General features: G+C 42.0%; 1 protein-coding gene across 2 annotated transcripts in view; it reads left to right on the top strand.

The window, feature by feature from the left end:
• The window catches only part of pappab (pregnancy-associated plasma protein A, pappalysin 1b), a 222,641-nt gene that overhangs the window by 23,688 nt on the left and 177,016 nt on the right, over positions 1–21,937 (top strand). For both annotated transcript variants that reach the window (XR_003782799.2, XM_029124699.2), the window contains exons 2-4: positions 2,777–3,860; positions 18,002–18,147; positions 21,261–21,554. Coding sequence is in view for 1 of the 2 variants with exons in the window: in XM_029124699.2 (XP_028980532.2) it covers positions 2,777–3,860; positions 18,002–18,147; positions 21,261–21,554 (1,524 nt within the window). In the remaining variant the exon portion in view is untranslated. The remainder of the gene's footprint in view (positions 1–2,776; positions 3,861–18,001; positions 18,148–21,260; positions 21,555–21,937) is intronic.

Raw genomic sequence — 21,937 nt, 5'->3', positions numbered from 1 at the left:
ATCTGCTGTTGTAGCCCATCCGCCTCAAGGTTGTGCGTGTTGTGGCTTCACAAATGCTTTGCTGCATACCTCGGTTGTACCGAGTGGTTATTTCAGTCAAAGTTGCTCTTCTATCAGCTTGAATCAGTGTGCCCATTCTCCTCTGACCTCTAGCATCAACAAGGCATTTTCACCCACAGGACTGCCGCATACTGGATTTTTTTCCCTTTCCACACCATTCTTTGTAAACCCTAGAAATGGTTGTGCGTGAAAATCCCAGTAACTGAGCAGATTGTGAAATACTCAGACCGGCCCGTCTGGCACCAACAACCATGCCACGCTCAAAATTGCTTAAATCACATTTCTTTCCCATTCTGACATTCAGTTCGGAGTTCAGGAGATTGTCTTGACCAGGACCACACCCCTAAATGCGTTGCAACTGCCATGTGATTGGTTTTTGATTAGATAATTGCATTAATGAGAAAATTGAACAGGTGTTCCTAATAATCCTTTAGGTGAGTGTATATTTCAAATTTCAAATCTCTTAAAGATCTGTATAAGTGCACAGATTATAGCCAATTCGAAAATGTATATTGTATTTGACAGTGCCACGCTGTTTTAAGGGGTTTGGGACCATAAGTCAATTCTATTTTTATTATAACATACCGCTAATCTTCTTTGTGAATCACAACACAGTAATTTAGTATTTTTCATGTTCAATCTCAGATGTTTCCATGAAGACAATATACTTTTTAGTCAGATAAGTCATGGTATAAATCTTTACCATTTTTCTTATTAACTGAACATTCTTTTGGACCGAAGCCTATCTGTAAATGGACTTCAGTGATGTTTTTAAATGTTTCTTGATTTTCAAATAACAAGAGATATTTCACTGCTGCAATAAGACTTAGTGCCCTGCATAAGCATCAGAGTAGTTTGCATATCAAACGCAGGAATTTCCCTCTCAACCCTTGTAACCTTTTACTGCTTGTTTGACCTTAGTGGTTTCCACCAATTACCACTAGCAAACTCACTTCTCACATGGCTATGCAAAAGAGTATGCCAAAGATGGATAAAGGAACAGTCTATGTAAACAGCATAGGGTTGTGGGTCAGAGAGCAAGTTCTCTCCCCCCAGTGCTTCTTTCCTTTCCTACCCTCAGTCCTCTCTTCCACGCTTCAGGGAATGCCAACCTCAGCTCAAAATTGAACATTCACCGTTTGCCCTCAAGTTGTTCCCAAACATGTTGGAATTCAAACCAAATTCCTCCTTCGATCATAGTCTAAATCTAAGCTTTCCCACTTAAACAAGAGAATCACAGTGCCTCACCATCAGAAGGCTTCTCACCTAAAAGGACTGTCAAACCTCCTCATGGGTTACAAAAATAAATACAAATCAGCATTAAAGTTGATATAACGTACAGTTCTAAGAAAACCAGCTGCAATTGGATTGGGAGTTTCTTTAATAGGAATATACAGTAACTTAACCTAAATATAGAATTTCTACAGAAGTAGAATCATATGTTCACATAGCATGATGTAGTGGTCTTAGTCACTGCCCCAGTCCATATACTGCTACAGCTTAGGTTTGAGTCTGGCCCACTCCTTTTTCAGCAAAAACTATCCTTCACAACTCCCACTATTATCAAACCCTAAATGCCTGAGAAAATTTACTAAAATACATGTTCACTAAACTTGCAATACAATGTAACATGCAAATGTATTCAGAAAAATTCTGCATACTTCCTATAATAAGGCCTTTCTTTGATGGCCCACTGTATGGTTACATCGTAATGCACTGATCTGAAATACCTTCTATATGGGCCACCTCAAGCCTGCAAGGCACATTATACTGGCTTGCAAAATAAACTTTCAAGCAGTTTTGAGCAAGCATATGTCATATTCAACATACATGTTACATACATTGTGTCCATTCATAGTCCACTCAATCCATAGTATAATGCTGACAAAGCAATTGGTTATGTTGCCTTTTTTACTGTGTAGGTATGTTGGGAGAAAATAGACAGAATGTTCATGTAACCTTTGCCCTGTTGATACAAGACCACACAGTTGGGATTTGATTGTTAGCAGATGGTTTGGTGCAGTCAATGCCAGGAGTGAGTACAGGGTAGGGTCTGTAAGGGACTCCGTCACCAATGTAGAAGCTACTCTCTTTTCTTCAGGGTCTAACTTTGCCCTCTATACTCCACGGTCTGACTTTGCTGTCAAAAGTACATGGCCAAAGTTGTAAAATCTTTAAGGGATAAACATCTAAACTTGTGTACCATTTCCTATATTCATGCCTAGCTAGCTACCACTGTGAACTAATCCAGATGGTGTTTTGTCTCATGTTTTATTGTGTTTACTTAAAGAGGAAGTTAAAACAATAAGGAGGGGTCACCCCACCACTGTTCTGGTAAACAGCTAAACTAAGTTCAGTGGAACGCAGTTGACAGTTGGACTAACATGTTTCTTTAGATGTTTATGAACAAAATTACATTGTTCGTGACTGTGGTTTACTCCCCAATCTGATTTTGTCTTAACCCTCTAATCTGGCTTTGGATCTTGGGGATCCAAAGAGATGCAGATTTTCTACCCTGGCACTAAACACTTGAATCTACTCATCACAGGTTTGGTGATGAGCTGATTAACAGAATCAGGTGTAAAGCTATAGTCACAAAAATGTTGCTGTAATATATGTACTGTACAAAATATTAAAATAAAAAAAGAATGGCTTTGTTAACATTGTTCCTGTTACTGACTTTTTGAGTTTGTGTTGTCACTGTCTGGTTCTGCAGGTCTCTACGATAAGTGTTTCTATGCATCCAGCGACCGAGGCTGGCTTCTGGGCATCCGGGCAGTGAGTGAGAAGGCCAACAAGGACCCCCGGTTCTTCTTCTCCCTGAAGACGGACCGTGCCCACAAGGTCACCACCATTATCTCCAACACACGCTACCTGCCCAACCAGTGGTCCCACCTGGCCGCCACCTATGATGGCCTGCTCATGAAGCTGTTCGTCAATGGGGCTCAAGTGGCTGTGAGCCCGGAGCAGTCCGGTGAGATCTTTAGCCCCCTCACAAAAAAGTGTAAAGTGCTCATGGTAGGTGGAAATGCCCTCAGCCACAACTACCGAGGCTCAGTGGATCGTCTTAGCCTGTGGAAGCAGGCCCTCTCACAGCGGGAGATCCAGCACTACATGCACTTTCGGGGTCACACACCACTCAATGACGTCTCCCACCTTGTAGTGCAGGAGAACTTTGAAAATGCCTTGCGGAGGTGGTTGACGGTAAAAGATGGGAGCTTCCCGTTGACAGAGGAGCCCGGGCATGGTCATGAAGGTCCCTTGAGGGGCTCACTGGACACCACCCTGGAGCCCCCGCCTTGTGGCCAGACAGTCTGCGACAACGTGGAGGTGGTGACCAACTACAACCACTTCTGGAGCTTCAGGAAGTCCAAAACAGTTCGCTACCGTGTGGTAAATGTACACGATGACGAGCACAGGAAGCCAACAGTCACTGAGCACCAGATCAACCTACAGCACCAGCATCTAAACGATGCCTTCCGCCCATACAACATCACCTGGGAGAGGACGGTGCTAAACGTATTCAACTCATCCCTCCGCAACCGCTTGGTGTTAGCAAACTGTGACATCAGCAAAGTGGGCGATGAAGAGTGTGACCCCGAGTGCAACCACACGCTCACCGGCTATGATGCAGGCTACTGCAAGCGGCAAACCACACCTTGCCCTGAACACAAGCAAGGAAATGGGGTATGTGATGCAGAGTGCAACTGGGATAACTACTACTATGACAATGGGGACTGCTGCAACCCCAATATTACTGATGTCACCAAGACCTGCTTCAATCCAGCTTCACCACTCAGGTCAGCTTACAATTCTTTTAACTGACACATTTAATGAATTTAACAGACACAGTAGCAAATGTATACTCTTTCCTACTTTTTCTTTTCTCTTTCCAAATAGTTATTTTACCAAGTAAGCTACACAGGACTATTTCCTACACACTAATCTGCTTGTGAAGATAAAATGTTGTTGCAACTGCATACAGTTATTCCTTTTTAAGTGTTAATGTGACGTGCAGTAGACCAACATAGTTGTTGAAAAACACTGGCCCCCACCTACGTAAGTCTGCAATTACCTGCCCTTTGAAAGTTCATTTTGGTAGTTTACCTTACAAATAGGCATGGACATTTGAGACCTTTACACTAATGTGAGGATTCAAATTGCCAGGCACACATATTCTCTATTGCGCCTTCACCTCTGCTGAGCTTGCGTGTCCTTAGCAGTTCTTCCAACCAAACTTTGACCCTCACTCAAAAACATTTACAGTAGAATCCAACTTCCATGGATGACAGTGACTGCCCTCTTAGTGTGGTGACATTATGTGATGCAGGGGAAATAAACAGATTTCTGAAATATCTTTAACATATACATAAAGACAAGTATCACTTCACAACAAAATTCAATAGGTGCAGCAGGTAGCCTAGCATTTAGAGCATCTGACCAGTAAGTGAAAAGCTGCTAGAATCAAATCCCTGAGCCAGCAAGTAGTATCCACTTTGGCCCAGTCCCTCCCCCTCTCATCTGACTGGGTACTGCTAGCAAGCTAGCTAGCCAACTTTACGTTACACAATGGCTTGTCATCATGAAGTATACATTTTTGGAAGTGATCTTACATGGTCATTCTGAACCATACATGTTGGAACCAAAGCTATCTACTGACAGTAACTTTGGAGATATGTAGTAAATAGTCATTAGGGGTGTGTCAACTAACATGATTTAACAAATACTGTTACAACTAAGAGGGATTTGCCAGATATGATTACAATATCATTTTATGTAGTTATCCGTAATCTGAGGATAGTCATTTTCCTTATGTTGCAAACTCTAAGCGATCAATGATAATTATTTTGTTGTTTTTTGAGAAGCTGTAGTTAACACACATGGCGGCTCCTGCTTTCACAAAGTACAAAACAAAAGGCAAATAGCTAGTTCACACTAAAACAGAAAGAAAATAGTGGATGTCTGAACTCTAAATAGTCGTGTAGGTATCTGTAAATAGCTTGATTATCGTATATATTTTTATTTTTTTCTCAACAGAAAATGTGGTTGAAACCGCATTTCCACCCCTCTCGTGAATGCACACAAGGATGGGCAATTCTTAAGTCATTTTAAGTTTCAACCCTTTATTTAACCCTTAAACAATATCTAGAAGTTGACCGATTGATCCGCCTGGCTGATTTGAGGTTTTCGAAACAATCGTTAATTAGCATTGTTCTACGCTGATTATGGACAATATTTCTTTGGAGGAGAAGTGCGTATTAAAATGAAATATCAATCCAGTAGGTGACTGCTTGGTAGTCTGATCCCCTGGTATGTGTTGCAGCATGAAAAGGACCTTGTGTAACCGACACCTGGTTCAGACTGATCTCCAGGAAATCAAATCAAATTTATTTATAAAGCCCTTTTTACAACAGCAGTTGTCACAAAGTGCTTTACAGAGACACCCAGCCTTAAACCCCAAGGAGCAAACAACAGTAGTGTTGAATTTCAGTGGCTAGGAAAAACTCCCTAAGAAGGTCGAATTTTAGGAAGAAACCTAGAGAGGACCCAGGCTCAGAGGGGTGACCAGTCCACCAGACCAGGAAATGCACATACACAATTCTCTGCAAGCCAAAGAACAACCCCACACCCATGGTTAAAGCCCTCTGCCAACTACATTGCCTCCTCCCACCCCCTGTTAGCATCCCTCGGTGCGCTAGCCGCAGGCACTGCCTACCATCCCCTGCTAATAAAAGACAGACACATAAAAGAGTTATGTCTCCGGTGTCATTACGGCGGCCAGAGAATTAAAGCTCTGTCCACTTGCTCACCCACTCTGCTACTCCTTAGCTCCCCAGGTCGGTTGGTGGCATCGACAGGGGTGTAGCTCTTGTTGGACGAGGTGTAGCTCTTGTGTAACGTCGCTCCTGTCCTTTCGGCTCCAGCTTTTGAAGAATGGTCTCTATGGGAAGGGAAACAGCAGGGGATCAGGCACTACAAGCCTCCTGCCCTAGTGACACTCACTGACCAACTTGTGTGCTTACAGTACACAGCTTATGCATTGCCCCAGACTTGAATGCACCTCCTCGGTCAGTCAGAAACTGTTCTGGGCAGCCAAACTGTTGAATAAGGGACCACATAAAGCTTTTACCATGGTAAACTTAATGGCTTCTTGGTTCTCGTTAAAGTGCTTAGAAAGGATAACAAACAGGTGCTGGTCATAAAATTAGAATATCATCAAGAAATTTATTTATGTCAGTAATTCCATTCAAAAAGTGAAACTTCTATAATGTATACATTCATTCCACACAGGCTGATATATTTCAGGTGTTTATTTCTTTTAATATTGATGATTATAACTGACAACTAATGAAAACCCCAAATTCAGTATCTAAGAAAATTTGAATATTGTGAAAAGGTTCAATATTGAAGACACCTGGTGCCACAATCTAATCAGCTAATTAACCCAAAACACCTGCAAAGGCCTTTAAATGGTCTCTCAGTCTAGTTCTGTAGGCAACACAATCATGGGGAAGACTGCTGACTTGACAGCTGTCCAAAAGACGACCATTAACACCTTGCACAAGGAGGGCAAGACACAAAAGGTCATAGCTAAAGAGGCTGGCTGTTCACAGAGCTCTGTGTCCAAGCACATTAATAGAGCGGCGAAGGGAAGGAAAAGATGTGGTAGAAAAAAGTGTACAAGCAATAGGGATAACCGCACCCTGGAGAGGATTGTGAAACAAAACCCATTCAAAAATGTAGGGGAGATTCACAAAGAGTGGACTGCAGCTGGAATCAGTGCTTCAAGAACCACCACGCACAGACGTATGCAAGACATGGGTTTCAGCTGTCGCATTCCTTGTGTCAAGCCACTCTTGAACAAGACACAGCTTCAGAAGCGTCTCACCTGGGCTAAAGACAAACAGGACTGGACTGCTGCTGAGTTATGTTCTCTGATGAAAGTACATTTTGCATTTCCTTTGGAAATCAAGGTCCCAGAGTCTGGAGGAAGAGAGGAGAGGCACAGAAACCACATTGCTTGAAGTCCAATGTGAAGTTTCCACAGTCAGTGATGGCTTGGGGTGCCATGTCATCTGCTGGTGTTGTTCCACTGTGTTTTCTGAGGTCCAAGGTCAATGCAGCCGTCTACCAGGAAGTTTTAGAGCACTTCATGCTTCCTGCTGCTGACCGACTTTATGGAGATGCAGATTTCATTTTCCAACAGGACTTGGCACCTGCACACAATGTCAAAGCTACCAGTACCTGGTTTAAGGACCATGGTATCCCTGTTCTTAATTGGCCAGCAAACTCGCCTGATCTTAACCCTATAGAAAATATATGGGGTATTGTGAAGAGGAAGATGCAATACACCAGACCCAACAATGCAGAAAAGCTGAAGGCCACTATCAGAGCAACCTGGGCTCTCATAACACATGAGCAGTGCCACAGAGTGATCGACTCCATGCCATGCCGCATTGCTGCAGTAATTCAGGTAAAAGGAGCCCCAACTATGTATTGAGTGCTGTACATGCTCATACTTTTCATATTCATACTTTTCAGTTGGCCAACATTTCTAAAAATCTTTTTTTTGTATTGGTCTTAAGTAATATTAAAATTTTCAGAGATACTGAATTTGGGATTTTCATCAGTTATGGCATGGCATCATCTACCGCTTATCCGGGGCCGGGTCACGGGGGCAGCAGTCTAAGCAGGGATGCCCAGACCTCCCTCTCCCCAGACACTTCCTCCAGCTCTTCCGGGGGGACACCGAGGCGTTCCCAGGCCAGCCGGGAGACATAGTCCCTCCAGCGTGTCCTAGGTCTTCCCCGGGGTCTCCTCCCGGTGGGACGGGACCGGAACACCTTCCCAGGAAGGCGTTCCGGAGGCATCGGAAACAGATGCCCAAGCCACCTCAGCTGACCACTCTCGATGTGGAGGAGCAGCGGCTCTACTCTGAGCTTCTCCCGGGTGACCGAGCTTCTCACCCTATCTCTAAGGGATCGCCCAGCCACCCTGCGGAGAAAGCTCATTTCGGCCGCCTGTATCCGGGATCTTGTCCTTTCGGTCATGACCCAAAGCTCATGACCATAGGTGAGAGTAGGAACGTAGATTGACTGAAATAAATCAACTTTTTGATTATATTCAAATGTTATGACCAGCACCTGTAAGTACGACTGTGCTCTCTGGGGATTTGACTTTGAAATATTTAAGAAATTAAAACCTATATACAACCTATGTACTGTAAGCAAGCACTTACAGTACACAGAAACAGTTATGGGGTCCTTTATTAAAACCTTTGAATAAGGGACCCCATAAAGCTTTAACCATGGTCCTTGCCGACTGGTCTCTTGTAGGTACTGCCATAGTTTATCGTGAGAAAAGTTCTGTCATTACCAGAATATAGGGGTATGTGTCATCCGGTCGGCCCAAAGACCTCCCATGGATAACTGGTAATGGAATGTAATTGGGCACGCATTGTTTGCCATGGTTTACTCACAGCACATTTCTGGCAATCTGAAGTCTTCACATCAGATGCCATCCTATGCCAGAAGACCCATCGGCGGACGAGGCTCAGCACTTTCTCCCCACTGGAGTGTCCTGTGCCTTGATGGTACTCCCTCCAAATTCCCGCTCGGGGCCTGGCACAATTATCTGGAATGCAGGACGCCCAGTGTCCAAATCCAGTAATTTATGGCAAGACCCTTCTGGATCGTCTGTTTCTCCCAGTCCTGCAACCAGAAATGCCTGTGGGGAGACAGAGAACGATGGACCTGCGCCAGGTTACAACTTCGCCTCTTCATCTTGCCGCTGGTGGATTCTGTTTCCCAGACCGCTGTTACTCAAACTTTGTCGCAAGAGTGCATCCGCGATCCTGTTCACCACTTCTGATAAGTATTTGACAGTAAATGTCAAGTTGCCACCCACCTTTGGTCTATTGCCCCCAACTTGACTGTCCCCAGGTGAACCATCCGGTTCTAATCCGTGAAGATGGTGAACGATGCCCCTTAGAGATAATCCTTTAACCTGTCAGTGACTGCCCAATATAATGCCAACAACTCAAGTTTAAAAGAGCTATAGTTCTGGTCATTCAGCTCAACAGGACTCAAACTCTGGCTAGCATATGCGATCACTCACTCTTTTCTTTCCTGCCCTTGGGACACAACCCCCCCACAAGCCTGCGAGGCTGGCATCCTGTTCACATACAGCAAAAGCACTTTCTCGAAAAAGCACAATCATTGCACAAATGTAAACTGTCAAACCATAATCAACAATGTCATTTTAAAAACCAATGCACAGAGGTAAAATATTATTAAATCTATATATTTAGATAGAAGTCATTCATGTTAGACGTCAGCATTAAATACGGAAATCATATCACTTCTCTCGAGTGCTGTGCAATCAGAGTCATAAGCAGCAGAGTTTGCAGGATTGGAAACAAATTCTAAGCAAATATAAGACAGTTTTTTATGTAGATTTTTTTTTGTTAATGTTGCAGCATTTATCACCTGAATTTTACAGATTTGTGACTTGCATTACATTTGAGAGTTGCTCCACATATTTGTGAGGGTCGCTGCATATTAGTGATTATCATCAGTGAGTCGCATACGGGATCCAGATTAGGGCCTCCTTATTTCTGGTTACGCTTAGTCTCCAGAACCCTATTTGTTTAAAACATACTTTCAAAATAACACAGCACATAATTACTTATGTAAATTCTTGTGTAAATAAGGTGTTTTTGTCTAGTCCTGGCTGGGGGCTTCTAAGCATCTCTATGCGCCTTGGAGACACAGTCAGGGTCTGACTGCAGAGGTGTCTCTAGGCAGAGGTATCATTTTCATACGCAGTCCCCTTATTTCTGGGGCTCAAATGTAACTTACATGATGCCAGGGACTGAATGAAGCATACTGCACATCACAAAGTTGTCAATAAAACGTTTTGAAGGGCACAAGCCAATCTGGGATCAGCACCCAGATATACAGTTAGGTCCGGAAATATCTGGACACTATTTTGTTTCTGTACACCACCACAATGGATTTGAAATGAAACAACTGACATGGTATTGAAGTACAGACTTTCAGGTTTGATTCAAGGGTTTGAACAAACATATTTTATGAAATGTTTAGGAATTGCAAACATTTTCATACACATTCCCCTTATTTCAGGGGCTCAAATGTAATTGGAAACATTTTCACAATCATAAATTAAATATACATTTTTAATGCTTTGTCAAAAATCCTTTGTAGGCAATGATTGCTTGAAGTCTGGAACGCACAGACATCACCAAACACTGGGTTTCCTACTTTGTGATGCTTTGCCAGGCCTTTGCTGCAACAGTCTTCAGTTGTTCTTTGTTCATGGCACTTTCTGCCTATGTTTTGTCTTCAGCAAGTGAAATGCATGCTCGATCGGGTTGAGATCAGGTGATTAACATGGCCACTGCAGAATATTCCACTTCTTTGCCTTAAAAAAATCCTGGGTTGCTTTCGCAGAATGTTTAGGGTCATTGTCCATCTGTAAAGTATAGCACCGTCCAATAAACTTTGCTGAATTTGGCTGAGTCTGAGCAGACAGTATATCCCTAGACAGACTTCATCTGGCTGCTTCTGTCTTCTGTCACATCATCAATAAACACTCATGTCCATGCCATCACACTGCCTCCACCATATTTTACAGAGGGTGAGGTATGCTTCAGATCATGAGCCATTTGAAGACTCCTTACTTTTTCTTCCCATTATTCTGGTATGGGTTGATTTTAGTTTAATCTGTCCAAATAATGCTGTTCTAGAACTGGGCTGTCTTTTTTTAGAACTTTTTTTGGACTTTTTGCGTCTGGCCTTTCTATTCTTGATGCTTGTCAATGGTTTGCACCTTGTGGTGAACCCTCTGTATTTGCTCTTATGAAGTCTTCTCTTTATGGTAGTTTTGGATAATTATATGCCTACCACCTGGAGAATGTTCTTCACTTGGCTGGATGTTATGAGGAGATTTTTCTTTACCATGGAAAGGATCCTACTGTCACATTTGTGGTTGTGGTAGGACACAGGCGCAGAGTTGAAATGATGGGAATAATCCATGTTTAATCAAAAGGAAAGACAAAAACAAAACAACCGCAGCAACCAGTGACGTAGGGTATCCAGTGGAAAGACAAAACCAAAATGAACCACACTGGGTGTGGCCACACAGAGAACATAAATTGGGTCCCCAATTGGAGGCAACGATCTACACCTGCCTCCAATTGGGGAGACCAAAAGGATCGTCCTGATTATGGCCCTAGCCCAGGGCAGAGATGGCTAGGAGCATAGCCAGGACGTGACACCTACGATCATCCACCACTGTGATCTTCCCTGGATGTCCAGGCCTTTTTGTGTTGCAGAGCTCACCAGTGCGTTCTTTCATTTGATTTCATTTACTAGAAAAATGTGGCCACTCCTAATGTTTCTCTCTGATGGATTTTTTTTTTGCAGCCTAAGGATGGTCTGCTTCACTTGCATTGAAAGCTCCTTTGACCGCGTGTTCTGTTTTCACAGCAGCAGCTTCCATATGTGAATGCCATACCTGAAATCAGCTCCAGACATTTTTCCTGCTTAATTGATGAAGAAATAACAAAGAAATAGCCCACACCTGTCCATGAAACAGCCTTTGAGTCAATTGTCCAATTGCTTTGGATCCCCTTGAAAAAGAGGGGGCTACATATTAAAGAGCTGTAATTCCTAAACACTTTTCCCAATTTGAATGTGAATACCCTCAAATTAAAGCTGAGAGTGAACTTTAAGTCCATATTAATTATTTAACTGTAACTTTAATATATTTTGATAACCAGCCAAAATAACAAAACTTGTGTCAGTATATTATTTCTGCGCCTAACTGTAAATGTTATTTTCACAGGTTAGTCTAAATGAATTGACTAAAATTGTATAAAACATTTTGGGGAAATTCCCATTTTCATGTGATCTTACTTTCGCTATGTCTGTGCATGTAGGTTATTCACCAATCAAGTATTTAGTATTATTATTGTTTAGATTTTTTTTCTTATTTGCTTCTGATGTAAAATGCGTTGTTTTAGAGACTTTTGGACCATTTTATTAAATGACAACCAATTTAAAATTTTTTTTTAGATTTCACGTTAGGTCATGTACATATATATCATATAATGACATCCCTTTTAACTTGTACAGGACTCACAGATCTTTATAAGAACAAGAAACATCCAGCACTGCATCTAGTGCTGGAATGCAAAATAAGGTTTTTTTCTGACCAAAATCTTTACATGTTAAGCAGATAATTAATGATTAATAATTATGAATCATTGGTGTTATTTTATGGAAGGACAATGAAAGTATCAATTGTTTGTAAAGTTCCAGGTTTTTGGATTTGACAGCTCCGGAATAAATTAAGAGACCACTGCACCTTTTGCTTTACTTTCCAATAAAGTCAAAAAGAAAGGTTTTGAGTAAGGAACAGAAGGGTTAAAATTAAGAGAACACTACAAATTGAACGCTTCTGTTCCCCACCCAAAGAATTCCTTTTCAAATTTTTTGGAACAGAAAGAAAAAGGTGCCATGGTCTCTTAATTTTTTCCAGAGCTGGATTTTTGCTGCACGTGGCTTATCAGCGACTTTGACAATAATACATACATATTGGAGATATGCATATTCATGAGAAAAGTATTGCATTTCACTCTCTACTAAACACAGGTGGTTGACATCAGCAGCTCACATAATTGAATTATCAAAAATCATTAAATTACTGGGCTATATACACTCACCTAAAGGATTATTAGGAACACCTGTTCAATTTCTCATTAATGCAATTATCTAATCAACCAATCACATGGAAGTTGCTTCAATGCATTTAGGGGTGTGGTCCTTTGAGCGTGGCATGGTTGTTGGTGCCAGACGACCTGTCTGAGTATTTCACAATCTGCTCAGTTACCCGGATTTTCACGCACAACCATTTCTAGGGTTTACAAAGAATGGTGTGAAAAGGGAAAAACATCCAGTATGCGGCAGTCCTGTGGGCGAAAATGCCTTGTTGATGCTAGAGGTCAGAGGAGAATGGGCCGACTGATTCAAGCTGATAGAATAGCAACTTTGACTGAAATAACCACTCATTACAACCGAGGTATGCAGCAAAGCATTTGTGAAGCCACAACACGCAACCTTGAGGCGGATGGGCTACAGCAGCAGTAGACCCCACAAATAGGAAAAAGAGGCTACAATTTGCACGAGCTCACCAAAATTGGACAGTTGAAGACTGAAAGAATGTTGCCTGGTCTGAGGAGTCTCGATTTCTGTTCAGACATTCAGATGGTAGAGTCAGAATTTGGCATAGACAGAATGAGAACATGGATCCATCATGCCTTGTTTCCACTATGCAGGCTGGTGGTGGTGGTGTAATGGTGTGGGGGATGTATTCTTGGCACACTTTAGGCCCCTTAGTGCATCTTTGGGATGTGGTGGCATGGGACCTTCGTGCCCTGGATGTGCATCCCACAAATCTCCATCAACTGCAAGATGCTATCCTATCAATATGGGCCAACATTTCTGAAGAATGCTTTCAGCACCTTGTTGAATCAATGCCACGTAGAATTAAGGCAGTTCGAAAGGGGGTCAAACACAGTATTAGTATGGTGTTCCTAATAATCCTTTAGGTGAGTGTACACCAATCTAAAGAGAGATATGGGTGGTAACTTGAAAGCCCGCCTTTCCACTTTGTGGACTTCTATTACATCCTACTGCTAGGGCGGAGACACAAGCAGTGAACTAAGATGAACTTTTGAGTGACCAGGCCCTGGTCATTTTATCTAGTATCTGTGGTTGCACTGATGCAAGTGTGTTACGGCCCTGATGCAATTGGGTTTCCCTAGCAGGCCTGCATCCACATCTGATTTGTGTTGTGTGTTTGCTGAGCCAATGGATTAGATTTAATTGAACTCAGATTAAATGGCTTTGACCTACAGTAGTAGAGCTTTTATTAAAGGGGGGCCTGTATTTCAAGAAAATAGCTGATGGACTCTAAAGTTGACTTTTTCATCTATATTAATTAAGCCCCTGGCTGTCCTTTCCCCTTGTGTACAGCCAAAAAGCCAGTCAAATAACGTCATAGGAAATAATACCATACCATACCATCTTCTTCCGCTTATCCGGGGCCGGGTCGCGGGGGCAGCAGTCTAAGCAGGGATGCCCAGACTTCCCTCTCCCCAGACACTTCCTCTAGCTCTTCCGGGGGGACACCGTGGCGTTCCCAGGCCAGCCGGGAGACATAGTCCCTCCAGCGTGTCCTAGGTCTTCCCCGGGGTCTCCTCCCGGTGGGACGGGACCGGAACACCTTCCCAGGAAGGCGTTCCGGAGGCATCCGAAAAAGATGCCCAAGCCACCTCAGCTGACCCCTCTCGATGTGGAGGAGCAGCGGCTCTACTCTGAGCTCCTCCCGGGTGACCGAGCTTCTCACCCTATCTCTAAGGGATCGCCCGGCCACCCTGCGGAGAAAGCTCATTTCGGCCGCCTGTATCCGGGATCTTGTCCTTTCGGTCATGACCCAAAGCTCATGACCATAGGTGAGAGGAAATAATGAAATAATGAAATTCCAAAAATTATTCGGAGAGAAACCTTATATGATCTGATAAGCTTGTACCAAAAGTGAGCTTCCCATTTTTCACAAGTTGACCTTCCCTGGACTTTGATAAAGACCCCATATGTAACAGTGTCTGACTCGAATTGCTTCTTTTCTTACCCAGCATAGGAAAATGCCATCATCCCATATCTCTCTATCACTGTATGTAATTTCTCCTAAAGACCTGAGGGAAATCAAAGTTTTGTTGTAATTTCTTCTGACCTCCATGAAGTAGATAATCAGTAGGGTAGTGTCTCAAGGCAGCTTCAGAAAGTACATCTGAGCACCACTTATGCAGCTTAGACATCGGGTTCATGGCCATTTGAACTGAGTAGAAATTAATAGTGGGCTGTGTAGTTAAGTGCTCTGCTTGACGCACCTATTGACTTCACATAAATGCTCTCAACCCACTGCTGACCTCCTTGTTGGTTTTGCGTCAAATTCCAGCATGTTCTGTAATTTTTTGCTCAAATATCTAGGTACCAGAAACTTTATTGCACCCCACATGTCTTTAATGAGTGACTGAGAGTGACTACCTATTGTTAAATAGCGTAGTGGTTAGTGGGCGACTTGTGTTTGAACCTTGCTTTGGGCAGAAAAAAGTATGTGTTAGGATTTGTTCAGGATAGTTAAGAACTTTGCTGTCTACCGGCTTTAGTAGCTACATTGTAAGCCTGAAATAAAACTGTTTATGGTTATATTGCAACTATTTCTGGTGGATTTTCGAAGTATGCATTTGTGCATGTTTTTTGGGGTAATATAGACCACAACACCTTGCACAGTAAAAGAGGAGGGGTTTCCACAATTCTCATCTTTTCACTAGATGAAATAGTCCGTTATCGTCACCTATATGGATAGTTATTGAATCAGTGTCATTCACAAATCAAAGAAAAGCGAAAATTATTGTGTCATGAAATTAAATGACTTTGGCAGTGTAAAGGTCATCTTCAGTCTTGCTATCAATTGCTCAATTCTTATGACTATTCCAAGTAGTAAATAGTAGTAAAAGGCCTATTACTGGCTAATAAGCTGTTAAAACGGCCATTGGCAAAAGCCAATACAGTTCATAGATGCTATGTGTGGTGGAAGTAAACTAAATAAGAAATATTAGCCAGTTTACCACAATGATGAATGGTGTCTAGCTAAATATTCAAACTTGGCGTGATGTTAACGCGTGACAAAATGATCTTATGTCGAGACAGTTTTATGACAAGGTAGTATGTCCCAATCGGTCCCTACAGTAATCTCTTTCTAATTGAACATGTTGAATGTACTGTAGTGTATCAACCCTGTTATAGTGGCATAGATCTTAGTGGCGTAGTGGTTAAAGACACATAGGAGATCCCAGTGTGAATCCAGCAAGGGCAACAACATTCATTCCTTCTAATCACAGACCGGCTGAACTAGGTTTGGCTTGTACCTTTTCTTGTTACTCCACAGTATCCTTCAGGCCTTTCCATATTTGCCAGGTAAAATTGCATGGGGCTCTTGAAATGAAATGCATTGTTTCATCAGACTCACACAAAACAATCATAATTTTTTTTTCTTTTGAACATAAAATCTTTGAGCAAGAAACTAAAAATTGCCGTAGACTTTCACAGGTTTCAAGAGACTGGAATTTAGACTTAATGGCAAAGTTGTCTGCTCACAAATCAACTTTTTAAACCAATCTGTTTAAGCAACACACTCATAAATAACTAAATTAGACTCAGTAGACAGGAACACGCAAGTTCTATGTAATGCTTAAGAAGAGCAATCTGAATGTAGGCTATAAACGTAATAATGCATTGGGTGTAAGTATGGCTTAAAATAACATGCCACTGGCATAAAGGTAATATATTGAAAAAATTATTCTTATAACTCTGTAATATACGTAGGACACAAACTGGCAGTCTGATACTATTAAGAGTAACAGTGTTTTTCAACCTCACATTTTTTACCTGTATGTGTAATGTGTTGTTTAAATAGGCATTATCCATAAGCACAATAACTATAATATCTAAAAATGTGTTAAACAATTTGGGATTTTGATGACATGGGGAACTTATCTACGCATAGTACCTAGCAGTATGCGCCTATTTCAATGTAAGACATGCATTGAGAAATTGGTGTTGTCCAGTTGCATGTCGCTGGGTCTATCCCCAGGGAAGCCATCTCCCAGAAAGCTTTGACAGCACTGTGGTGTTGAAAGTGGAGCTCTAGTCGATAAACAGCCTTCTCACATACAGTAGGTTTTTCCCTTGTTCATGTGTGATGGGCTTGTGTGCAGTACAGTGGTAAATGTATCATTTGTGGCTCTATTGGTGTGGAAAGCAAATTGCCACCGGTCACGGTTGATGATTGTGATATAGTCCTTGCCCAGCCACTGAAAGCACTTCATGAAGACCGAAACGAGTGCTACTGGGACGATGTCATTTAGTTAAGGCCCTACCACATGCTTTATATATCTGACCCATTGACTCATGTCTCTATTTTGTCCTTGTACTGACCTTTCTGTCTCTGATTGTTTTACAGGCCAAAGCACAAAGGCACTAACTCCTCCATAATTTGTCATTTACACAAGGATGTAATTTTGATGGTTTCAGCTAATTAAATCCAGGTTTTTCCATTTTGAAAGAAATTAACAACTTGTGTTTTCTCATCGCTTTCTTTTACTTTGCAAGGCCCAGACCCGGATAAGGTTTGTTGTGTCTACCTTTCAAGCTTTCCTGGAAATCTTGCCACTGTCTTGAAAATCTCTTGTCTTGTTCTGCATGTTGAATTACTTCATTTGTTTCTTGAAGAGACATTGCACAGTTTTGTGAAAGATTGCTTCTTATATGGAAATGTTGTTGATTACACTTAAGTTGTTGCTCTAATGTCCTGATGAATGAAATGTTTTGAGACACAGAAGATAGATAAACCAACCATTCTCATCTCATGGATGGTCAGTCCGTCCATTCGTTTTTCTGTATTATACATATTGGTGTGGTTACTTTTAATTTTTTTGCTACTAGGAAAACATTCTCTATGCCAGTGGGATGAGGTAATAAGGCACTCAGTGGGGGGTGGTGGTGATTGTGACTGTAGCAGTCCAAATGACACAAAGCAGTCCTAACTACACAGGGCCAGTGACCCCTGACCCCAGAGGTCTGCCCTCTGAGAAGCTCCAGATTCATTCAGGATCCACATTCTGTTAGTGACAGGCCAGCCAGTCTCAGGAGGCCCTCTAATTTATAGGACAGAGCTCTTAGGCTTCAAACACATGGACAAATTCACACACACACACACACACACACATAAATTTCAAACCTACCACAAATAATAACAATGATAGTAGTTATAATGCCTTTTCTTGTCACTACAGAGCCTATTTGGACGTCAAGGAACTGAAAGAGGTCTTGAATCTTGATGGCTCGGTACATCTGAACATCTTTTTTGCCAATTCGTCTGATGAGGACCTGGCCGGGGTAGCCACTTGGCCCTGGGACAAAGAGGCTCTTACTCATTTAGGTAAACATCCCTTCTTATTGCATGATAAGCAAAGTAATTTGATGCATTGCAAGATACTGATACTGAATTTGACTTCAGTAGATTTACCAAAATTTACCAAACTGAATTTTCTGCACCAGTGGATTTTCTGTTTTCCAAACCTTATTTATTGATGTTTAGCATCCTTATCTGGTCGTCATGTCCCTTATTTAATATTTTTAAGTGAAACAGGAAAGGAATGTTAGGATCCCAATCATTTATTTTTCAAAATGTGAACCCATGTGTACTTTAAGGACTGATCGTTTTTTATGACATGGGGCATACGGAGACAACCCATATCTGGAAAATATGAAGATGGTTGACCCTCCCCCAAGCAAAATATATTTTCACCCTCCCTCACAATGTCTTTAGCTGGCCGTTATGCTGCTAGCCTTTTCTTGAGTTTACTCCTTTTAGCATGGGTATGATTTAGGACTAAATCTCTGAACACTCTGTTCTGAGCGTGATTTCAGTGCACAGAGCAAGGGTGTGGCGACCTTCCTAAAGTATTAATTTACAAGTTCTGCATGGAGTTGTGACCCTTCTGTTCCCTTGTCCTGTTCTTTGTCATCCTTTTGCACTAGGCTAAGCAATATGATTTTCATTGACGCTGTGCCGTTATTGAGAACAAGCCGTCCCTGATAATCATCTGTATATTAACACTAGAACCGCCAGGCCTTTCAGACCAACAGTATCAGCCAGAGCCGAACACTGTTTTTCGTCATTTGCATACCAATCAGCCCGATTAGCATACACATTCTCCTTTGCAGCATCACCATCCAGCCAGATCATCAGTTCATTGACTGGGTCATCATCAAACTATATAGTCTAAAAAACGATGATTTACATAATTTTTTATTTAAAATGGTTAATGAATTTGAAATAATACAATAATATTTTTGTAATGAAAAAGAATACATAGAACAATTATTTCTAAGAACACAGACTACAGTATTTTCATTTGTTTATTCGGCCCTACAAATGTACAAAATGAATTTTACACAACACTTATGTTATTCAAAATAAATGTAGTTTTTATTTTGATGATGTACAAAGTAAAATAAGAGACATTACCGACCAGTTTGCAACGATCAAAGGATAGCCGCATGGATAGCCGTACGCAGGCCTAAGGCCTAGTCCACACGGACACGGGTATTTTTATAACCAGAGTTTTTTCTCCTCCGTTTAAAAAAAAAAACCCGTCCACACATGCTCGGTTTAAAATAAATCTCCGTCCACATGAAAACACAAAAACGCGCTGTTAAGAGCATGCCACACCAGCAGGCGGCGATATAACCCAAATCGTAAAGTCACCTTGGCCAATCAGAAGCCTAGAAAAAAGTTATTACCGGTTCCGCTAGACTAACAACATGACGAACAGAGGAAAGGGAGAGTCGTATGTTTGGACTGATGGCGAAGTTGAGATTTTACTTAATGTCACACATGAATATAATTGAGCATGTATCTGTATACATGTTAGAAGCCCTGTTAGCAGCACAGTTGTTATAAGCACGATTTGGGCTACATCCGCCATTGCAAAGAATCGTCAACAAACATCAACAAAGCAGTTAGCGGCGCACAATATGACGTCAAACACAGCGGATAACGGCGCACACTCTGACGTCGCAAGGCAAAAAACCCGGTTATACTGTCCACATGACAACACTGTAACCGGTGTTTCTGAAAATGCTCACCCTGGCCGGAGTTTTCAAAAATGTTCGGTTACAGTGCCCTGAAACTGCGTTTTCGTGTGGACGGAAGGCCGAACCGTGTAAAAAAAGTCACGGTTATAAAAATACCCGTGTTCGTGTGGACTAGGCCTTAATCACGGCTGCTTGATAAACAAGAAACATTTCAAAGAATTAATAACACAGACTACAGCCTATTCGTAGAAATAAATTGTATAGATCCAAGGTTATGCAGCCTCTCCAAGTAAAAACATTGCAGTGTATTATTCAATTAATTTAATTTGATTAGCAGAGTAAAAGGATGGTCAAAGGATGAATTACAGTAGCCTACACTATCACAGTGCCTCCCGTGATCACTCCTGCCTCCGGGGAAACTCGACTCCATTGCTCCCTGTCGCCAGCCTATTAGCCACCACTGTCTATTCTTCCGGCTGCTAGCACCGCATTCGCCAAACACCTGGGACTCTCCACTATTAAGCACACCTGTTCCTCAACACATCACCCCAGACTTCCCATCATTACACACACCGGATCCTCACTACTACAGCCTATGACTGTCTTTGTATTTGTCCGAGTCTTTGTGGAGTATTGTCTGCCAGTCGTCAGTGTGTTAGTTGTTTTTCTTGCCTAATGTGCTTTTTCTAGCCATTTTGGCCATCATTGTTTGTATTACGCATTATGCTTTTCAGCTTAGTAAACTCGTTTCACTGTTCATCCTGCGCCTAGGCTCCTTGCTTACCACTCCTTGCTTACTTTAGACATACATGAATAATGAAAATTAAAAATGGAAATTTGATTAGCAAAGTAAAAGGATGATCAAATGATAACATACAGTTGGTTCATTTCTCTTTTTTTTGCGTGGAGGCTCAGGCATTGGAAGTGGCAGCTCATTATCAGAATCAGATGAAGACCCGACATCCGAGACGTTGATTTTGGGATCTGTTTCTGATCCACCATCTGTCTCCATCTCATCTAAATTTTACAGCATCTGCAATGTTGTCAAGGCGTCGAATCGTTGGGTTCGGTTTAAATTGTATCTGAGTTGTGTCTGACTTGCTCACCGAGTTCAGATTATATAACATTTCTACCCTCATCATCATTCTTCATCATTACACTTCAGTCATATGCATATGTGTGTCTGGGTTGATCGGGGGTTACTTGGCTACTTGGCTACTGACTTCATTACTAACCATTAACCAGAAATGTTCTCCTGTGCAGTTTGTGTATGTCACATGTAAGATTACAAAATTCTTTAAACTGTCAGGATTTGGGGAAATTGTGTGTGATCATTTGAGTGTCAGGTGGTGATATGCAGTAAACTCTCAATCCTCCCAACAGGATTTCAGGAAAACTTCAGAATTTGGGCAAAGTTAACCAGTAATATCCTTCGGGTCTTTGTCTTTGCAGGTGGCATTGTGCTGAATCCCTCGTTCTACGGCACATTTGGTCACACCCACACCATGATCCATGAAATTGGCCACAGTTTAGGCCTCTATCACGTTTTCCGTGGGATCTCAGAGGTGGAGTCGTGTAACGATGGCTGCCTGGAGACCGAGTCCTCTTTGGAGACTGGAGACCTGTGTTCTGACACCAACCCAACGCCCAAGCACAAGCACTGCAGAGATCCCGAGCCTGGCAATGACACCTGTGGCCGCCGCCATTTCATCCACACGCCCTTCAACAACTACATGAGTTATGCTGGTTAGTAATGACCCAGATGTCCACTGTAACAGTGAGAGATGTAAACCCCTATAATATTACCTAGACATTCTGCAAGAGACAATATATGCTCATAGTCCCCTCTCTAGGCATTGGGAAATCGAACCATTTACTCCATATGGCTCTGTACTCTTTAGCTTAAGAGACTTGTGTGCTCAGCAATCATGCACAGTGCTTGTCCTGTTGGTTTTTGCTAAACCTAAGGTTTTGGCTTTGTTTCAAATGTTTTTGTTTTTCGATTTCTTTCTTAAATTTCATTGACACTTCTTTCAGCCTCATGTTGACAGAGAACAATAGAAGAATCCAAAGGCAAACACAAAGCATAGAATAGACAGTGACAGCTCTTTATGTGTGCACGAATGATG

The sequence above is a fragment of the Esox lucius genome, chromosome 13 (assembly GCF_011004845.1).
Source record: "Esox lucius isolate fEsoLuc1 chromosome 13, fEsoLuc1.pri, whole genome shotgun sequence".
NCBI lineage: Eukaryota > Metazoa > Chordata > Actinopteri > Esociformes > Esocidae > Esox > Esox lucius.
The sequence above is the reverse complement of the archived record's forward strand: the minus strand, read 5'-3'. Positions and strand labels throughout refer to the sequence as shown.